The sequence below is a fragment of the Rhinoderma darwinii genome, chromosome 1 (assembly GCF_050947455.1).
Source record: "Rhinoderma darwinii isolate aRhiDar2 chromosome 1, aRhiDar2.hap1, whole genome shotgun sequence".
Lineage (NCBI taxonomy): Eukaryota > Metazoa > Chordata > Amphibia > Anura > Rhinodermatidae > Rhinoderma > Rhinoderma darwinii.
This window is the reverse complement of record NC_134687.1, coordinates 336,283,365-336,299,916: the sequence shown is the minus strand read 5'-3', so window position 1 is coordinate 336,299,916 and position 16,552 is coordinate 336,283,365. Positions and strand designations below refer to the sequence as shown.

General features: G+C 40.0%; 1 protein-coding gene across 1 annotated transcript in view; it reads right to left on the bottom strand.

Moving 5' to 3' along the window:
- Positions 1-16,552, bottom strand: part of CNTLN (centlein) — a 396,875-nt gene that overhangs the window by 56,740 nt on the left and 323,583 nt on the right. The window contains exon 21 of the mRNA XM_075825669.1: positions 2,350-2,447. Coding sequence (XP_075681784.1) covers positions 2,350-2,447 — 98 coding nt within the window. The remainder of the gene's footprint in view (positions 1-2,349; positions 2,448-16,552) is intronic.

The following is a 16,552-nucleotide window of genomic DNA, read 5'->3' as shown; positions in this document are numbered from 1 at the left end:
AAAGACGACACAAAAACAATACACATATAATAGCAAAAGTGACTTAATCTTTTCGGATCAAACTACAGCAACAAACACAAACAAAAGAACAGTCTAAACAAATGTAAGCATTTACTTTATTTTCATTTGTACAAATAAACATGACATCTCAAGAGATCCAGCAAGAATAAGCAGCGAAATCCAGCTATAATATGGTGAATGTGGTTTACTGATAAATTTGTAAGCAGCATCACTTAAAATAAGGATTTTTATTTACATAGTGACCAATGCATAATGCTACGGGAAGCAAAAAACATCCAAAGAGACAAATAATGGAAAATATCCAAGCAAACATCTAACCATAGGGTGAAGGAATTTTATATTTTATATATAGGACTTTATATTCTAAATTCAGATTTGAACAGAAAGCCATAATCTGCTGATCAAAATATTCTTGCTTAAGGAAATCCTATTATATATTTCTATAATTAAGAATTAATATGGTAGAAAGTCAGCAAAGTGAGTGACGGCATGTAAACCAAAAGACAAGCCAATCTGCTGGGAATGAAGAGAATCATTCTCATCCCATCACAATGAGTACACACAAACAAGGCATCAAAATGTAAAAGAAAAATATTAACGAATATACATTTACGTTACCACTAATCATTTTAGTTAATAATATATTTAATAACATCTTATAACTATTCAAGCTGTACCGTGACATAGAAATGGTTAAAACTAGTGAAAAGGAGCACTGGATCATTAAATGTTGCTAGTATGATATGGGAATAAGCAAGAGCATTAGAACCATATATCATGATAGGCTTTAATATTTCTATTCAATTCTATTGAAACCACATCTGTTGAAAGTACGATAGGTCTAAATTTCACAGTTGAAGACTGGATAAAGTCAATAATAGAAAGGCAGAAATGTAACAATAAAATTAAAACCATATAGACATTACACCTTAAATTATTCATAATAAAAAAACATGTAATCATTTTAGATTTACACGAAGAAATTAATTTTTGGCTGTGTGGTCTAATACGGTTACAAAATAAAAGGGATCTCACATGTAATTGAAAAATGTGGCTTATTGTATTTTCTCTCTAGTATTGTAAGTAACGTATGAACATCCTTGTAATGTTATTCTGCTGGACCTGCAAGTTGCTGTATCTTTTCCAGGAACAGTATTTACAGACACTTCTATGCATAACCTTTGGAGACGGCAGAGGTCTTTTCATGCTGTTAATGAATCATTCTAAACATATATTTAGCTATTATAGGTCTATAGAGTCATTACCGTTTCTTTCCTCCCACATACATTTTGCTTTGAACTCTGCTGAAACGTTGAGTGAAGCAAGTGTGACACTGGTACCTAACACAACCTGGGCAACAACTGCTGCTCTTTAATAATAAAATAAAGTGTTAACAGCAGGTGTATGGTAAAGAAAATATTCCTTATAAGCACAGCAATACAACATTCCTGGAAGTCGATTTCTAAAGTAAATGACTTATTTTTATTAATCAAACAAAAATGAAATACGAGCAACAGAAGAACGACAAACTAAATTAAGCGAAAGACTTGAAATCCGGGGCCATTTTCCTGGTGACCTCATCCTGGATTAATTTGCCATAGCCATACACCGGATAAAAATGTAATTAATTATATCTAATTAGGCCAATGGAAAGCAAAGGACCATTATATATAAAATAAAAGACACGGCAAGACCAATTTACATCAAAGTCCCGTAACCCGAAAGAAAAAAAAAAAAAAGAAGTAGCTATAATTTGTAAACTATTACAGTACTCTTCATTTCTTCTCTTTTAAAAGGCCCAAATCAATCCAAATCTAAACAAACAAAACTGTCCTTTTGCACTTGTTATACATATAAGCTTTGGTGCTTAATCCAGTTTAAGCAGCTAAACCTTGACACGTCTCTCAGCCCCCAGGCAAAGAATTACTGGATCTGAAAGATTCCTCTCCTCTCGGCACTGATTTGAATTTACATCAAGGGTGATTAAGTCCACTCTGGGGTCTCAATCTAACTTTGGTTACTCCATCAAATCATTTATGAGTTCACACAATTTGTGACCTTCAGCTGCACTTCCCAGCTTTCTTGTGAAAGCAGAAAATCCATCTGTGATATTAAACTTAAAAACAGAGAAACGAAAAACAAATGTAGAGAATTAACACCTCAAACTCTCTACCTCCCCTGACCCAAAATTCCGTAAGCGTTAAAATCTGTGAGAACATTCAACAATGAAGGATAAAAAAAAAAATACAACTACCACCACAAGGTGGCGACAAACTCACTGGCTAAAGCATACCTTTGAATGAAAACAAGAAATGAATGATACAGTACCTTTCCTGCAGTTCTCGAATTCGTTCTTCCTTTTCCTGGACTTCATTTTTCATGGCTTTAATTGTCGTGGACTGTTTTGCCATTTCAATAGTCATATTCTAAGGAAGAGGTAAAAAAAAATAAAAAAATAAGAGTATGAACATTTGGGAACTCGGTTTAATCTATCTGGGAGGTCTTTACCATGTAGTAGTTGCCTCCCTGTGCTAGAAGGTTTAAATATACAATCACTTCATAAAAAGAACTAGCAATACATGGAAAGAAGGTATTACGTTACAAACAATAACAGAAGTGTTTTGCATTGAGCGCCCATTATAGCTGGCTGAGGAAGAAAAAGAACTCCATTCACTATTTCAGAACACAGTCTGCAAAGAAAATAATGTTATTAATCATTAAAAAGAGCGTAATTGTACATTTCCGACTTCCCAAACTTTCCACCATACTATGAGGTTTACAAAATGTATCCTAATCTTTTAACCAAATCACATCAATAGCGATTACTTGCACGTAAATAAAAATAATCATGCAGTACAGCCTTTATATACCATGGCATAAGTAGATGAAGGGTACAATTACTTAATGTTTGAAAAGTTCTAGTATGTATTATGCCAGGATGTATTTGACATGAATATATTTAAGGGGTTTTCTCATTCGGATGTCCCCTGTACATATGCACTTTGGACCCCCCTCAATGTACTGGACCATTGACAGAATAGAGACCCTCAGTTCAGAACAGCATCAGATCAATTATAATTGTAAAGGGAGTAATACCGGTAATAATATATCAGGAAATTGCTATTTGTGTTACTTCCTAAGATACAGTAATGTTGCTGCAATAATATGCTAGGAATGCCGGCAGTATTGAAAGCAAATGGTTAAGGATCTGGTACTTTGTAAGATCCTGTCATATACTGAATGGATGGATTACCCCTCTCTGAGTTCGGTAGGTACTTAGACTAAGGGTATGTTCACACGCTAGCTGGCTTTTACGGCTGAAATGACAGACTGTTTTCAGGAGAAAACAGCTGCCTCGTTTCAGACGTAAATGCTCCTCCTCGCATTTTGCGAGGCTTCTCTGACAGCCGTAAATTTTGAGCTGTTCTTCATTGAGTTCAATGAAGAACGGCTCAAATTACGTCTGAAAGAAGTGTCCTGCACTTCTTTTGACGAGGCAGTATTTTTACGCGTCGTCGTTTGACAACGTGTAAATGACAGGTCGTCGGCACAATACGTCGGCAAACCCATTCAAATGATGTTTACCGACGTATTGTAGCCCTATTTTCAGACGTAAAACGAGGCATAATAAGCCTCGTTTACGTCTGAAAATAGGTCGTGTGAACCAAGCCTAAGCTATAGGGGGACTCAAAATATACTTAGGGAATAATGTTCCTCATAGTTTTTGAGTTGCTGGATTGGGGACATTGGTCCTAAGATGTATTGAAACCTCAGTCCACTCAATTTTTACTTGTGAAAGTATTTAAAGGCCACGGTGACCCAGGAAAAGACACAAATCATGAACATACTAAATATTAAATTCTGCATATAACACCAAGTTCTCCATGAATAATTTTGTTACTTAAATAACTATTTTTAAAAAAAAAGAACATTCAGAAAATATATGTTATCTGGGGTATATTTATTGAAACATAAATCAATGTTCCTTACCGGAAAAACTTTTAGTGCTTATTTTTCAATGACTCTACACCATTGTGGTAAACTAGATATAACCGAATATCATTCTAGATATTGTAAGTTAATATCTGTTGTACAGTGATTCTTTATCTTACAACTTTAATGTGTTCTGGTGTCTCACCAATGTTGGGTAATTATTGATAAATGAGAGGATAACACTATAGAGAACTATTATTTTGTTTCAAGGCTTTAAAATATGAACTGATAAGAAAAAGCAAACGTGGAAAATAAATACACACCAAACATGAAAGATTGTATCCCACATACTGTACATAAGAATTCTGTAAAAGTCTTACTTTCCTGAGCACTTAGAACTAATGTGTTGTTGTAGAGTGCAGGATTTGGGGTTTGTTGCTATTGAAGGGCCACCGCAATATGGGTAGAGCCTTACTTTACAGCGATCAACGAAAGACCATTGTAAAGTGAAATAATAATACAAGGAAGTCTTCCTTTTTTATACTAGATAACTTAGTAATCTTATTTGTGATGTTGATTTTAATATTAACTATTAGTTAGCATTTTATTCTAGAACAGAGATAAGCTCCCTCTGGATCTTAGATCATAAAAAAACAATTTTCATGTACTTCTTTTATTACCATAAAACATGGAATGCAGACTAAAGTAAAGTAACCTTCAGAACTTCTGTTAGTAAGCTTGTGTATTGTGAGCGCTCGTGTATTACCACTCCACGGAACCCAGCATTACTCTCCTGCTCTATTTATAGGCAGTAGTCAGCATTCTTGTCTTACGTGCAGTGATGTGCATTATGACTGCTGCCTGTTGTAGCTTTTTCTACCATTAATTGTCAAGGACTTGTTGCTTGCACTGTTTATATTGTACATATATGTATAATAACGAGCATTATAGAGATAAAATATGCAGGTCATAAAACTGCCTGTCACCAACCTCAGTCCTTGCCAGGTGATGAGATTTAAAACAAGTGTTAGTCTTTCTAGCAGACTTGGTTAACACCAGGAGTGGCTGAAGTAAATAATACGGTCTACTAACCAGAAAGGTACAGTTGAAATTGGTTGCATAGACAGTATTTTTTAGACTATAAGATGCATTGGACCATAAGACTCACCCATAATTTATAGCATTAAAGAGGAGAAAAAGTTACTTTTTTTTATACTGTACATGTCCTGTGGGTAATATTAAGGCGATACAGTACCATAGTGTCTGACCATAATGCTAGCCACAGTGCCCCAATACATAGTTCAACCAAGGGATGGAAAAAGGGAAGGGAAAAATGCTACACATTCACATAGAAGATTATATTTTTTAGTTCTATGAAATGATCCAAGCCTTTTTTAACCCCTTAGTGACCACCAATACGCCTTTTCACGGCAATCACTAAAGGGTCTTAGGCTAGGCCACCGTGGCGGCCCAGTCTAAGTCCTGTATGGGTGTCCTGTGCAGGCTGGAGCCGGGGCTCTGCTGTCTGATGACAGACGGGCTCCTGCTCCAACGCCCGCGATCGAAGTTTACTTTGATCGCGGCCGTTTAACCCGTGAAATGCCGCCGTCAATAGCGACCGCGGCATTTAACTTGTTTACAGAGGAGGGACCTCCCTCTGTCACCCATCGACGGCCCGCAAATGCAATCGCAGGTCTCCGATGGGGTGTCATGGCAGCGATAAAGGCCCCCAGGTCTGCCCTGGGCATATGCCTATTAGGACGCGCCGGAGGCACGTCCTAATAGATTGCCTGTCAGATTTACACTGACAGGCAATAGTGCTCTGGTATACGAAATATACCAAAGCATTATAGCAGCGATCTGAAGATCGCACAGTAAAGTCCTCTAGTGGGACTAAAAAAAATAAGTAATTAATGTGAAATAAAGATTATTAATAAAAATGACAGCAAAAAAAAATAAAACAATTTTTTTCCATAAAAAGTGGTTTTATTTAGTAAAAGTGTAAAAAAATAAATAAAAGTACACATATATGGTATCGCCACAACCATAGTGACTGAATTAATAAAGTTAATATGTAATTTAAACCGCAAGGTGAACACCGTAAAAAAAAAAAACAGCAAAAAACAATGGCGAAATTGCTATTTTTTCCCATTGCCCCCCCAAAAAGTCATGATAAAAATTAATCAATAAGTCCCTCAAAATGTACCACAACAGTACCAATCAAAACTACGTCTCGTCCCGCAAAAAAAAAGCCCAAAAAATCACTACACTGACGGAAAAATAAAAAAATGACGCCTCTTGGAAAGCGACGACGCACAAACAAATAATTTTAGTTCAAAAGTGTTTTTATTGTGCAAAAGTCGTAAAACATAAAACAACCTCTACATATGTGGTATCGTCGTAATCGTACCAACCCATAGAATAAAGGTAACATGTTATTTACGCCGCACAGTGAACGACATCAATTTAAAACGCATTAACAATGGCGGAATTTCAGGTTTTTTTTTCTAATCCCCCCCCAAAAAAAAGTTAATCAAAAAATGGTATGTACCCTAAAATAGTGCCATTATAAAGTACAACTAATCCCGCAAAAAAACAAGTACCCATACAGCTATGTCGACGGAAAAATAAAAAAGTTATAGCTCTTTGAATGCAACTATAGAAAAACGAATAAAATAGCTTGGTCATTAGGGCCTAAAATAGGCTGGTGACTAAGGGGTTAAAGCCATCTACTGTCCCTGCTGTGACCAGCTCCTGCGGTAGACTATTCCATAGATTCACAGTTCTCACTGTAAAGAAGCCTTGTCGCCTCTGCAGATTTAACCTTTTTTTCTCCAGACGGAGGGAGTGCCCCCTTGTTTTTTGAGGAGGTTTTACATGGAACAGGATTTCACCATATTTTTTGTATGGGACATTCATATATTTATACAAGTTAATCATGTCCCCCCTTAGTCATCTTTTTTCAAGGCTAAATAGGTTTAATTCTTTTAATCTTTCCTCATAACTTAGATCCTCCATGCCTCTTATTAGCTTTGTTGCTCTTCTTTGTATTTTCTAGATGAGGCCTTACTAATGCTTTGTAAAGTGGCAAGATTACATCCCTGTCCCGCGAGTCCATGCCTCTTTTAATACACGACAATATCTTGCTGGCCTTTGAAGCAGCTGATTGACATTGCATACTGCTATTTAGTTTATGATTTACAAGTACACCCAGATCCTTCTCAACAAGTGACTCCCCCAGTGTAGCTCCCCTTAGGACATATGATGCATGCAGGTTGTTGGTACCCAGATGCATAACTTTACATTTATCTACATTAAACTTAATTTGCCAAGTGGATGCCCAAACACTTAGTTTGTTTAAATCCGCCTGCAATTCACGAACATCTTCCATAGACTGGACATTACTACATAGCTTGGTGTTATCCGCAAAAATAGAAATAGTACTATTAATCCCATCCTCTATATCATTAATAAATAAGTTGAATAATAGTGGTCCCAGCACTGAACCTTGGGGTACACCACTTATAAACGGGGACCATTCAGAGTAGGAATCATTTACCACAATTCTCTGGATACGGTCCTTGAGCCAATTCTCAATCCAATTACAAACAATACTTTCTAAACCTATAGTCCTTAATTTATCCATTAGACATCTATGAGGGACAGTGTCAGCTGCCTGTGCAAAGTCCAAAAATACTATCTCCACAGCGGCCCCTCTGTCTAGGCTTCTGCTCACCTCTTCATAAAAAAAAAATCAAGTTGATTTGACAGCTTCTGTCCTTCGTAAAACCGTGCTGGCTGTCACTTGTAATACTATTTTTTGTCACATAATTCTGTATATAGTCCCTCAATAGCCGCTCAAACATTTTCCCCACAATGGATGTTAAGCTTACTGGTCTATAATTACCCGGGGAAGACCTAGACCTTTTTGAAAATAGGCACCACATTTGCCCTGCACCAGTCCCTTGGCACTATACCAGTCACTAGAGAATCTCTAAATATTATGAAGAGGGGGACAGAAATAACTGAACTAAGCTCTTTAAGAACTCTAGGGTGTAACCCATCTGGTCCCGGGGCCTTGTGTACATTTATTTTGTTTAATTTAGCTTGGACCATCTCCACATTCATCCAATTCAGTAGATCAACTGATATATTAACAGCACTGGCGCCAGCTACATCAGCTGCTCTTTCTTCTGTTGTATATACAGAGCGGAAGAACCCATTTAGTAACTCTGCCTTCTCTTGATCCCCTGTGACCAACTCCCCATTACCACTATCTAGGGGTCCTACATGTTCAGACCTTGGCTTTTTTGCATTTATATACTTGAAGAATTTTTGGGGATTTGTTTTACTATCTTTAGCCACCTGCCTTTCATTTTGTATTTTTGCTGATTTTATTACCTTTTTACAAATTTTATTAAACTCTTAATAATTTACAAAGGCTACAGCTGTACCCTGAGATGTGTATTTTTCAAATGCCCTTTTTTTGTCATGCATTGCCCTTTTTACAGAAGGTGTAAGCCGTGTGGGGTTTAATTTTAGTAGTTTATACTTGTTACCTATAGGAATAAATTTTGCACTATAATTACCCAAAGTAGATTTGAAAATCGCCCATTTATCATTTGTACCATTATTTGACATTAGTTCTTCCCAGTCTATATCCTGAATTGCAGTCCTCAACCTGGGGAAATTGGCCTTCTTAAAATTACCATATTTTTCGGACTATAATATGCACCTGACCATAAGACGCACCCAGGTTTTAGACAACAGAGAATAGGAAAAAAAATATTTGTTAAAAAATAATTTATTCTGTTTCACCGCATTCTGAGAGTCAAATTTTTTTTATATTTTTTTCATCGATTGAGCGGTGTGAGGGCTTACTTTTTGCGGGACAAGCTGGTAGTTTTATTGGCACCATTTTTTGGTACATACGATTTGTTTTATCTCTTTTTTTAATTTCATATTTTAAGCACTAAGGGGGACCAAAAAACTATTTTGATGTTTTACATTTTTAAACTCACCGTGCGAGTTAAATAATGGTATTTTGTAATAGATCGGACTTTTAGGGACACAGCGATACCATATTATTGTATTTTTTACATGTGCTTTGGGAAAAATGAACTCCTGAAAATTTATCTAACATTTTTTTTATTTTTTACACATTTTATTAGTTCCCCTAGGACTTGAACCAGCGCCCACTTGGCTACATGTGGAGTTACTGAAACAGTGTTTCTACGCGGTTTCCCTAACTCCCATAGTAGTGAATGACAGTTACGGATGCAGCGTAGCATGTGAGCTACGCTGTTTCCGTAACTACTGTTCAGTTCTAGGGGGGTTACGGAAACAGCGCAGCTCCGCGAGTTACGCTTTCAGTAACTCCACATGTAATCAAGTGGCCGGGAGAGCACAGAAAGCTAGAACAGGGTTTAGAGGGGCCCCGTTCTAGAGATAAGTGCGGGTCCCAGAGGTGGGAACTACATCTACCTGACATTTATGACATATCCTGTGGATATCCAAAGAAGTAGTAGGACAACAGCACACGTCTTCAAATCATCAAAGTGGTTTTATTGTCAAGACATCCACTTGTCTTGACAATAAAACCACTTTGATGATTTGAAGACGTGTGCTGTTGTCCTACTACTTCTTTGGATATACATCGTGCTGGAGTTGGTTTGCCTGGCTTGACAGCGTGCACCGCACCATACTCGGGACTAGTGCTGCTTCAAAAATCTCCTTTTTTCTGATATCCTGTGGATATGTCATAAATGTCCATCATAGAAAAACCCCTATAAGTGCTGCGGTCGCTATTGACCACGGCATTTAACTAGTTAAAGGGGTTTGCCATAAAACACATTTATCCCCTATCCACCAGATATGGGCTACATGTAAGATCGCTGTGGGTCCGACCGCTGGGACCCCCAGCGATAAGGAGAACAGGGGACCGAAATTTACCAAGAGCACTACATGAGAAGCCTGAACTTCCGGGTTCTGTTTCCGGCCTATCTGTTCCGCAGCTCAATAGAGATCAATGGAGAGCCGCTCGCGCATGCACAGAAGAATCCCATTGATCTCTATGAAGCTGCCGGACACAGAACGTGGAAGTCACAGCTTCTCATGCAGCGCTCCTGGTAACTTTCGGTCCCTGTTCTCCTTATCGATCACACATGTATCCCCTATCCTGTGTATAGGGGATACATGTGTTTTATGGCACAAGCCCTTTAAACTGCCACGAACATCGAAATTGCTGTTCCTGGCCGTTAGAGCAGCGTGTCAGAAGCGGACACCTGCAGTGTATGGAGCGGGCAAAGTGCGTGAGCCCGCTCCATACATCATCCCCCCTGCTCCATGATGTACCGGCACGTCATTGTTCGGGAAGGGGTTAAGTAATGAAGCGGTCATGGCGCCCGGCGCTGCTGGGTCCCTTGACTGCGGACTATAAGACGCAGGGACTTTTTAGCAAGATTTATTCTTACTAAAAACTGCGTCTTATAGTCCGAAAAATATGGTAACTGTTTTTGCCCTCCCAGCCTGTGTTTGTTTCTTACAGTATATGTAAGATAGAACTATATTGTGATCACGGTTACCGAGGTTTTCACGAACATTGACGTTCCCAACAAGCTCTGCATTATTAGAAATGACCAGATCCAACACAGCTTCACCTCTAGTCGGGTCTTCCACAAACTGGCCCATCAAATTTTCCTGCAACAGGTTGAGGAAATGTCTCCCTTTTGCAGTTGAAGCCGAACCATGACACCAATTAATATCCCGGTAATTAAATCTCCCATTATCACTACTGTACTCGCCTGTGCAGCCCGCTCCATCTGTTTATATAGCTGAACTTCCATCTCCTCAGTTATATTGGGGGGTCTATAGATTACACCAAAAGTAATTTTTTCAGTGTTTACTTCCCTTTGTAATTCCACCCACAAGGTTTCAACCTCCTCACAATCGTCACCCTCTAATGTCTCTTTCACACTCACTGTTACTAGTTAACATATCCCATATGTCTACTTTATGTTTGAATTGCTTTTTGAACATCCTTTTATTTTCTAGGACGTTACAAGGCTTATAACTTTAGCAGCAATTTCTCACAAAAAATAATAATTCCACTTTTTTCATAAAGTATTAGTTTGAAGACCGATTTCTTTGTAAAGCGAACATGAAAATGAAGAAACACACCCCAAAATCTATCACCCTCTTTCTCCTGTTTTCAAAAATACCCCCATTGTGGCCCTAATGCGTTGTTTGGACACACGGCAGGGCCCCGAAGGAAGGGAGCACCCGTATGCTTTCAGGACTCATATTTTGCTTGAAAATGTTTTAGGCCCCACTGTACATTTGGAGAGGCTTTGAGCCGCCAGAACGATAGAAACTCCCCATAAACTACCCCATTTCGTAAACTAAACCCCTTAAAGAGGCTCTGTCACCAGATTTTGCAACCCCTATCTGCTATTGCAGCAGATAGGCGCTGCAATGTAGATTACAGTAACGTTTTTATTTAAAAAAAACGAGCATTTTTGGCCAAGTTATGACCATTTTTGTATTTATGCAAATGAGGCTTGCAAAAGTCCAACTGGGCGTGTATTATGTGCGTACATCGGGGCGTTGTTACTACTTTTACTAGCTGGGCGTTCTGATGAGAAGTATCATCCACTTCTCTTCAGAACGCCCAGCTTCTGGCAGTGCAGACACACAGCGTGTTCTCGAGAGATCACGCTGTGACGTTACTCACTTCCTGCCCCAGGTCCTGCATCGTGTCGGCCACATCGGCACCAGAGGCTACAGTTGATTCTGCAGCAGCATCAGCGTTTGCAGGTAAGTAGCTACATCGACTTACCTGCAAACGCTGATGCTGCTGCAGAATCAACTGTAGCCTCTGGTGCCGATGTGTCCTCGCTCGTCCGACACTATGCAGGACCTGGGGCAGGAAGTGAGTGACGTCACAGCGTGATCTCTCGAGAACACGCTGTGTGTCTGCACTGCCAGAAGCTGGGCGTTGTGTAGAGAAGTGGATGATACTTCTCGTCAGAACGCCCAGGGGGTTAACTGCCGAAAGCAGCGGCGATGGTCCGCTGTCCGGCGAGACTGATGTTTCAGCTGTCTAGGACAGCTGTCTAGGACAGATGTCAGCGCGCGTCTGTCACTCTGTGTTTACACAGAGTGACAGTTTGAAATGCTGACGAAAATGAACGTCATGGTGCGGGAACTAGCAGCCGACCATGACATTCATTTTCGTCATTGGTCGTGAAAGGGTTAATCCATTTTCTCTGTAACACAGAAGGTTTTACCAGAGAAACGCAACTCAATATTTATTGCCCAGATTCTAGAAATATCCCACATGTTGCCCTAGTGTTCTTATGGACTTAAATACAGGCCTTTAGAAGCAAAGGAGTACCTAGTGGATTTTGGGGCCTCCTTTATTAGAATATATTTTAGGCACCATGTCAGGTTTGAAGAGGTCCTGTGGAGCCAAAACGGTGGAAACACCACCAAACACACACACCATTTGGCAAACTACACCCCTCAAGGAATTTATCAAGGGGTAAAGTGAGCATTTTGACCCCACAGTTTTTTTGCTGAATTTAGTTGGAATGAGTCCGTGAAAATTAATATCAAAATGTTTTCCCAATAAAACGTTGACATTTTAAAAGCAATTTCTCCCGATTACGGCAATACCCCATTTTTGTTAATAAACTAATAAGCTGTTTGGACCCATGGCAGGGCTCAGAAGGGCAGTTGCACCATTTGGCTTTTGGAGCTCAAATTTAGCTGGAATGGTTTTCGGGTGCCATGTCACATTTGCATAGCCCCTGCGAGGCCAAAACAGTAGGAACCCCCAAGAGTGACCCCATTTGGGAAACTAAACCTCCTAAGGAATCGATCTAGGGGTATAGTGAGCATTTAGACCCCACAGGTCTTTTGCAGAATAGGAATTAGGCCGTAAAAATGAATATCAACATTTTTTCCAATAAAAAGTTGAATTTTTTCATTTTCACAAGTGATAAAGGAGAAAAAGCCGCTTAACACTGGTAAAGCAATTTCTCCCGAGTACGGCAATACCCCACATGACATTTGGACATGCGGTGGGTCAGAAAGGCAGGAGCGCTATTTGGCATGCAGATTTTGCTGGATTGGTTTTAGGACGCCATGTCACATTTGCAAAACCCTGAGGTACCAGAATACAGTGGAAGCCCCCAAAGACCCCATTTTGGAAACGAAACCCCTCAAGTCATTCATCATTTGCTTGGACATATGACCGAGCTCAGAAGTTTTGAGCGCCATGCACATTTGAGGTCTATTTTGTTGATTTTCACAGCATTGGCACACAATTGCAGGGCTCGGAGGTCAAATAGTAAAACAAGCCCCTTAAACACAACCCTTATTTTGGAAACTACACACCTTAAGGCATTTTAAGAGGTGTAGTGAGCATTTTGCCCCCACAGGTGTTTTTGCATTAGAAATTAATGCTCAGCGGATGGTGCAAAGTGAAAATTGCAATTTGCCACGGATATGCCATTTTAGTGCACAATATGTTATGCCACCGAAGACAAATATCACATAGTGTTAAGAGGGTTCTCCCGGGTATGGCGATGCCAAATATGTGGATGTAAACTGGTGTTTGGGCACGCTGCAGGGTTCAGAAGGGAGGGAGAGCCATTTGGCTTTTGGAGGGCAGATTTTGCTTGGTAGTAGTTATGTTTGGGGTTTTACTGGTATTTCAGTTTATGATGTGGCATATGTAATCTGTGCGGAGCATGTCTGGGAATAATAAGAGGGTATATAATGCGGTAAATAAATAATTCATAGATGTGTGGCCAGTGTCACATTGATAAATGGTGCCGAATCTTATCCGCTTTTGGAACACTCTGCACATTTTGTGTCGCCATATTCTGAGAGCCAGAACTTTTTTTAATTTTTCTCCACCGGAGCTGTGTGAGGGCTTATCTGTTGCGGGACAATCTGTCGTTTTCTTTAGTAAAATTTTGGGGTACATGCGATTTTGATAACTTTTTATTCCATTTTTTGGCAAGCAAGGTGACCAAAACCCATCAATTCTGACAATGTTTTAACAGTGTTCAATGTGGGCTATAAATTAAAATGTTACTTTATTCTGTGGGTCGATACGATTACGGCGATACGATTTGTATATAGTTGTTTTTTTATGTTTTGCAGCGTTTGCACATTAGAGTCACTTTTTTTTTAAATTAATTTTTTGTGTCACCATATTCTGAGAGCCATAAGTTTAGAATTTCTTTGATAAGGGCTTGTTTTTTGCGGGACGGGTTGTAGTTTTTATTGGTACGGTTTTGGGGTACATGCGACTTTTTGATCACTTTTTATTCTATGTTTTGGAAGGGGTGGTGACCAAAAAATAGTGGATTCTGGCATTGTTGTTTTTTTTGTGGCGTTCACCGTGCGGAAAAATTACATTATAGTTTTATTGTTTGGATCGTTACGAACGCGGTGATACCAAATATGTGTACTTTAACGGTTTCATTTTTTCCCTATAATAAAGGGCTTCTTAAAGGAAAAAAAGGTGGCTTTTGTTTTTCCAACTTATAACTTTTGATTTTTATACTTTTGTACAACATTTTTATTAACTTTTATTAACTAGGCCTACACCTCTGATCTTTATTCATGCATGTAGTGCAATGCATTAGAGCAGTCAGTCATTCACTGACAGTAAACCTATTAGGCTCCGCCTCCGGGGGGGCCTAATGGGCTTCCATAGGTTGCAGACCAGGAGGCCATTTTCGGCCTCCGGTTGCCATAGCAACCATCGGCACCCCTGCGATCGTATCGCGGCGATGCCGGTTGTTTACACGCCACTAAGATGTCGCAATCGCATGATCTAAGTGGTTAATAGCAGGGAGCGGCGCTAGCTCCGTTCCCTGCAGTTACAGCAGGGTGTCCGCTGTAACATACAGCGGACACTAGCGGCTGATGACGCAGGCTCAGCTTCTGAGCCCGCGGCTTCTTTTTGTGATCGGAGGCCTTTTAGGTCCCTCCGCCGGGCGAGGCCTACCAGGCCTCCGTACTTGGCAGACAGGAGGCCATTGTTAGGCCCCTGGTTGCCAAAGCGCTAGTAACCTCATAGATGCAGCACTCGCTTTTGAGCGATGCATCTAAGGGGTTCATTGGCCGGATCGGAGGCTAGCTCCGGTCCTGGCAGCAGTTGATCGTGTTAAGCGATCACTGCTTTAAAACTGTGTCTGTAGACACAGTAGCCTGTTAACGCGATACCATAATAGTACGGCATTTCGCATAAACAGGCCAATGCCCGTGACATAATAGTACGACATAGGGCATTAAGGTGTTAACATGAAAACTTGATTTAAACCATAGGTAATTTTCTAATGACACATCCCCTTTAACCCTTTCCCTTCCAAGAACGTATCTTATACATCCTGGCAGGAAGGCACTATCTGATACGGCCTCTAAAGGCTCTAGCTTGTTTTAAAGCTATAATTCTTGGCTTTAAAACAATATTTAGATCTATGATCTAGCCTGAGTTATAGCAGGTTAAAATGATAGTTGCCTATATCTGCAGCTCTCACATTGGCCCGGTGGAGGAAGAGAGGGTGGCCAGCGTGTTGTGAGAGAATCTTTGAACCTCTTCTCCCTGTATGGCTATAGACTCCAAGGGGAGAATTTACATGAACTTGTTAATGTTATTACTGCCCCACTGCAAAAGTATAAGGTACTCAAAGAGTCACATTATTTGGTATAATTGACTTGATCCCTGCAATGTGTTTATAGCAAAGCTTTTGGAAATATTTACAATTAAAATATAAATATATTCCCTGCCATGCAAAATCCTTCACACAAAATTCTGCCTCCCACAGATTTTAATGGGAGTTGGACGCATATTTTTCCCACTGGAAGATTTTTTTCAGCTAGCAGGGGAAAAAAAAAAGTGTCCTGCTCGTTCTTCGGGCGGATTCTGCCCGAACCTCCCATTGAAGTTAATGGGAGAAGGAATCTTCCTGCCAACGGCAGGAATAGCGCCGAGGCGGATGTTGCGGTGGGACCCGTCTGCAATATTCCGCCGTGTGAACTAGCCCTAAGAGAACTTTGCATTTTTAACCCCTACCCGCACCAGGACGTAGCTGTACGTCCTGGCGAGAATATACTTCCCGCACCAGGACGTAACTGTACGCCCTGGCGAGAATATACTTCCCGCACCAGGACGTACAGTTACGGAGACATTCCTGGTGAGCACAGGGAATCGGGAGATCTGCTGTCCCCGACAGCTGACACTCCCCTGTTGCCAGGCAGCGATGAAACCCTGGCGATTTTGGAAAGTAACCCTTAAATGCGGCGATCAATAGCGATTGCCGCATTTAAGGGGGTTGTAGCAGATCGGCACCCCTCCCTATGTGATCGCGAGGGGAGGGGGTGCCGATGTTTGGCATGGCAGCCTGATAGTGTGACACTGACGGGAAGCCCATCAGAACCTGACAGCTGTAATATATTACACAATACTATACTGTATTATAGCAGAGATCAGTGCTGCAGATCTTCAAGTTAAAGTTAAAAAAAAGTTGATAAAAATGTTGTATAGAAGTGTAAAAATAAAAGTTATATGTTAAAAAAA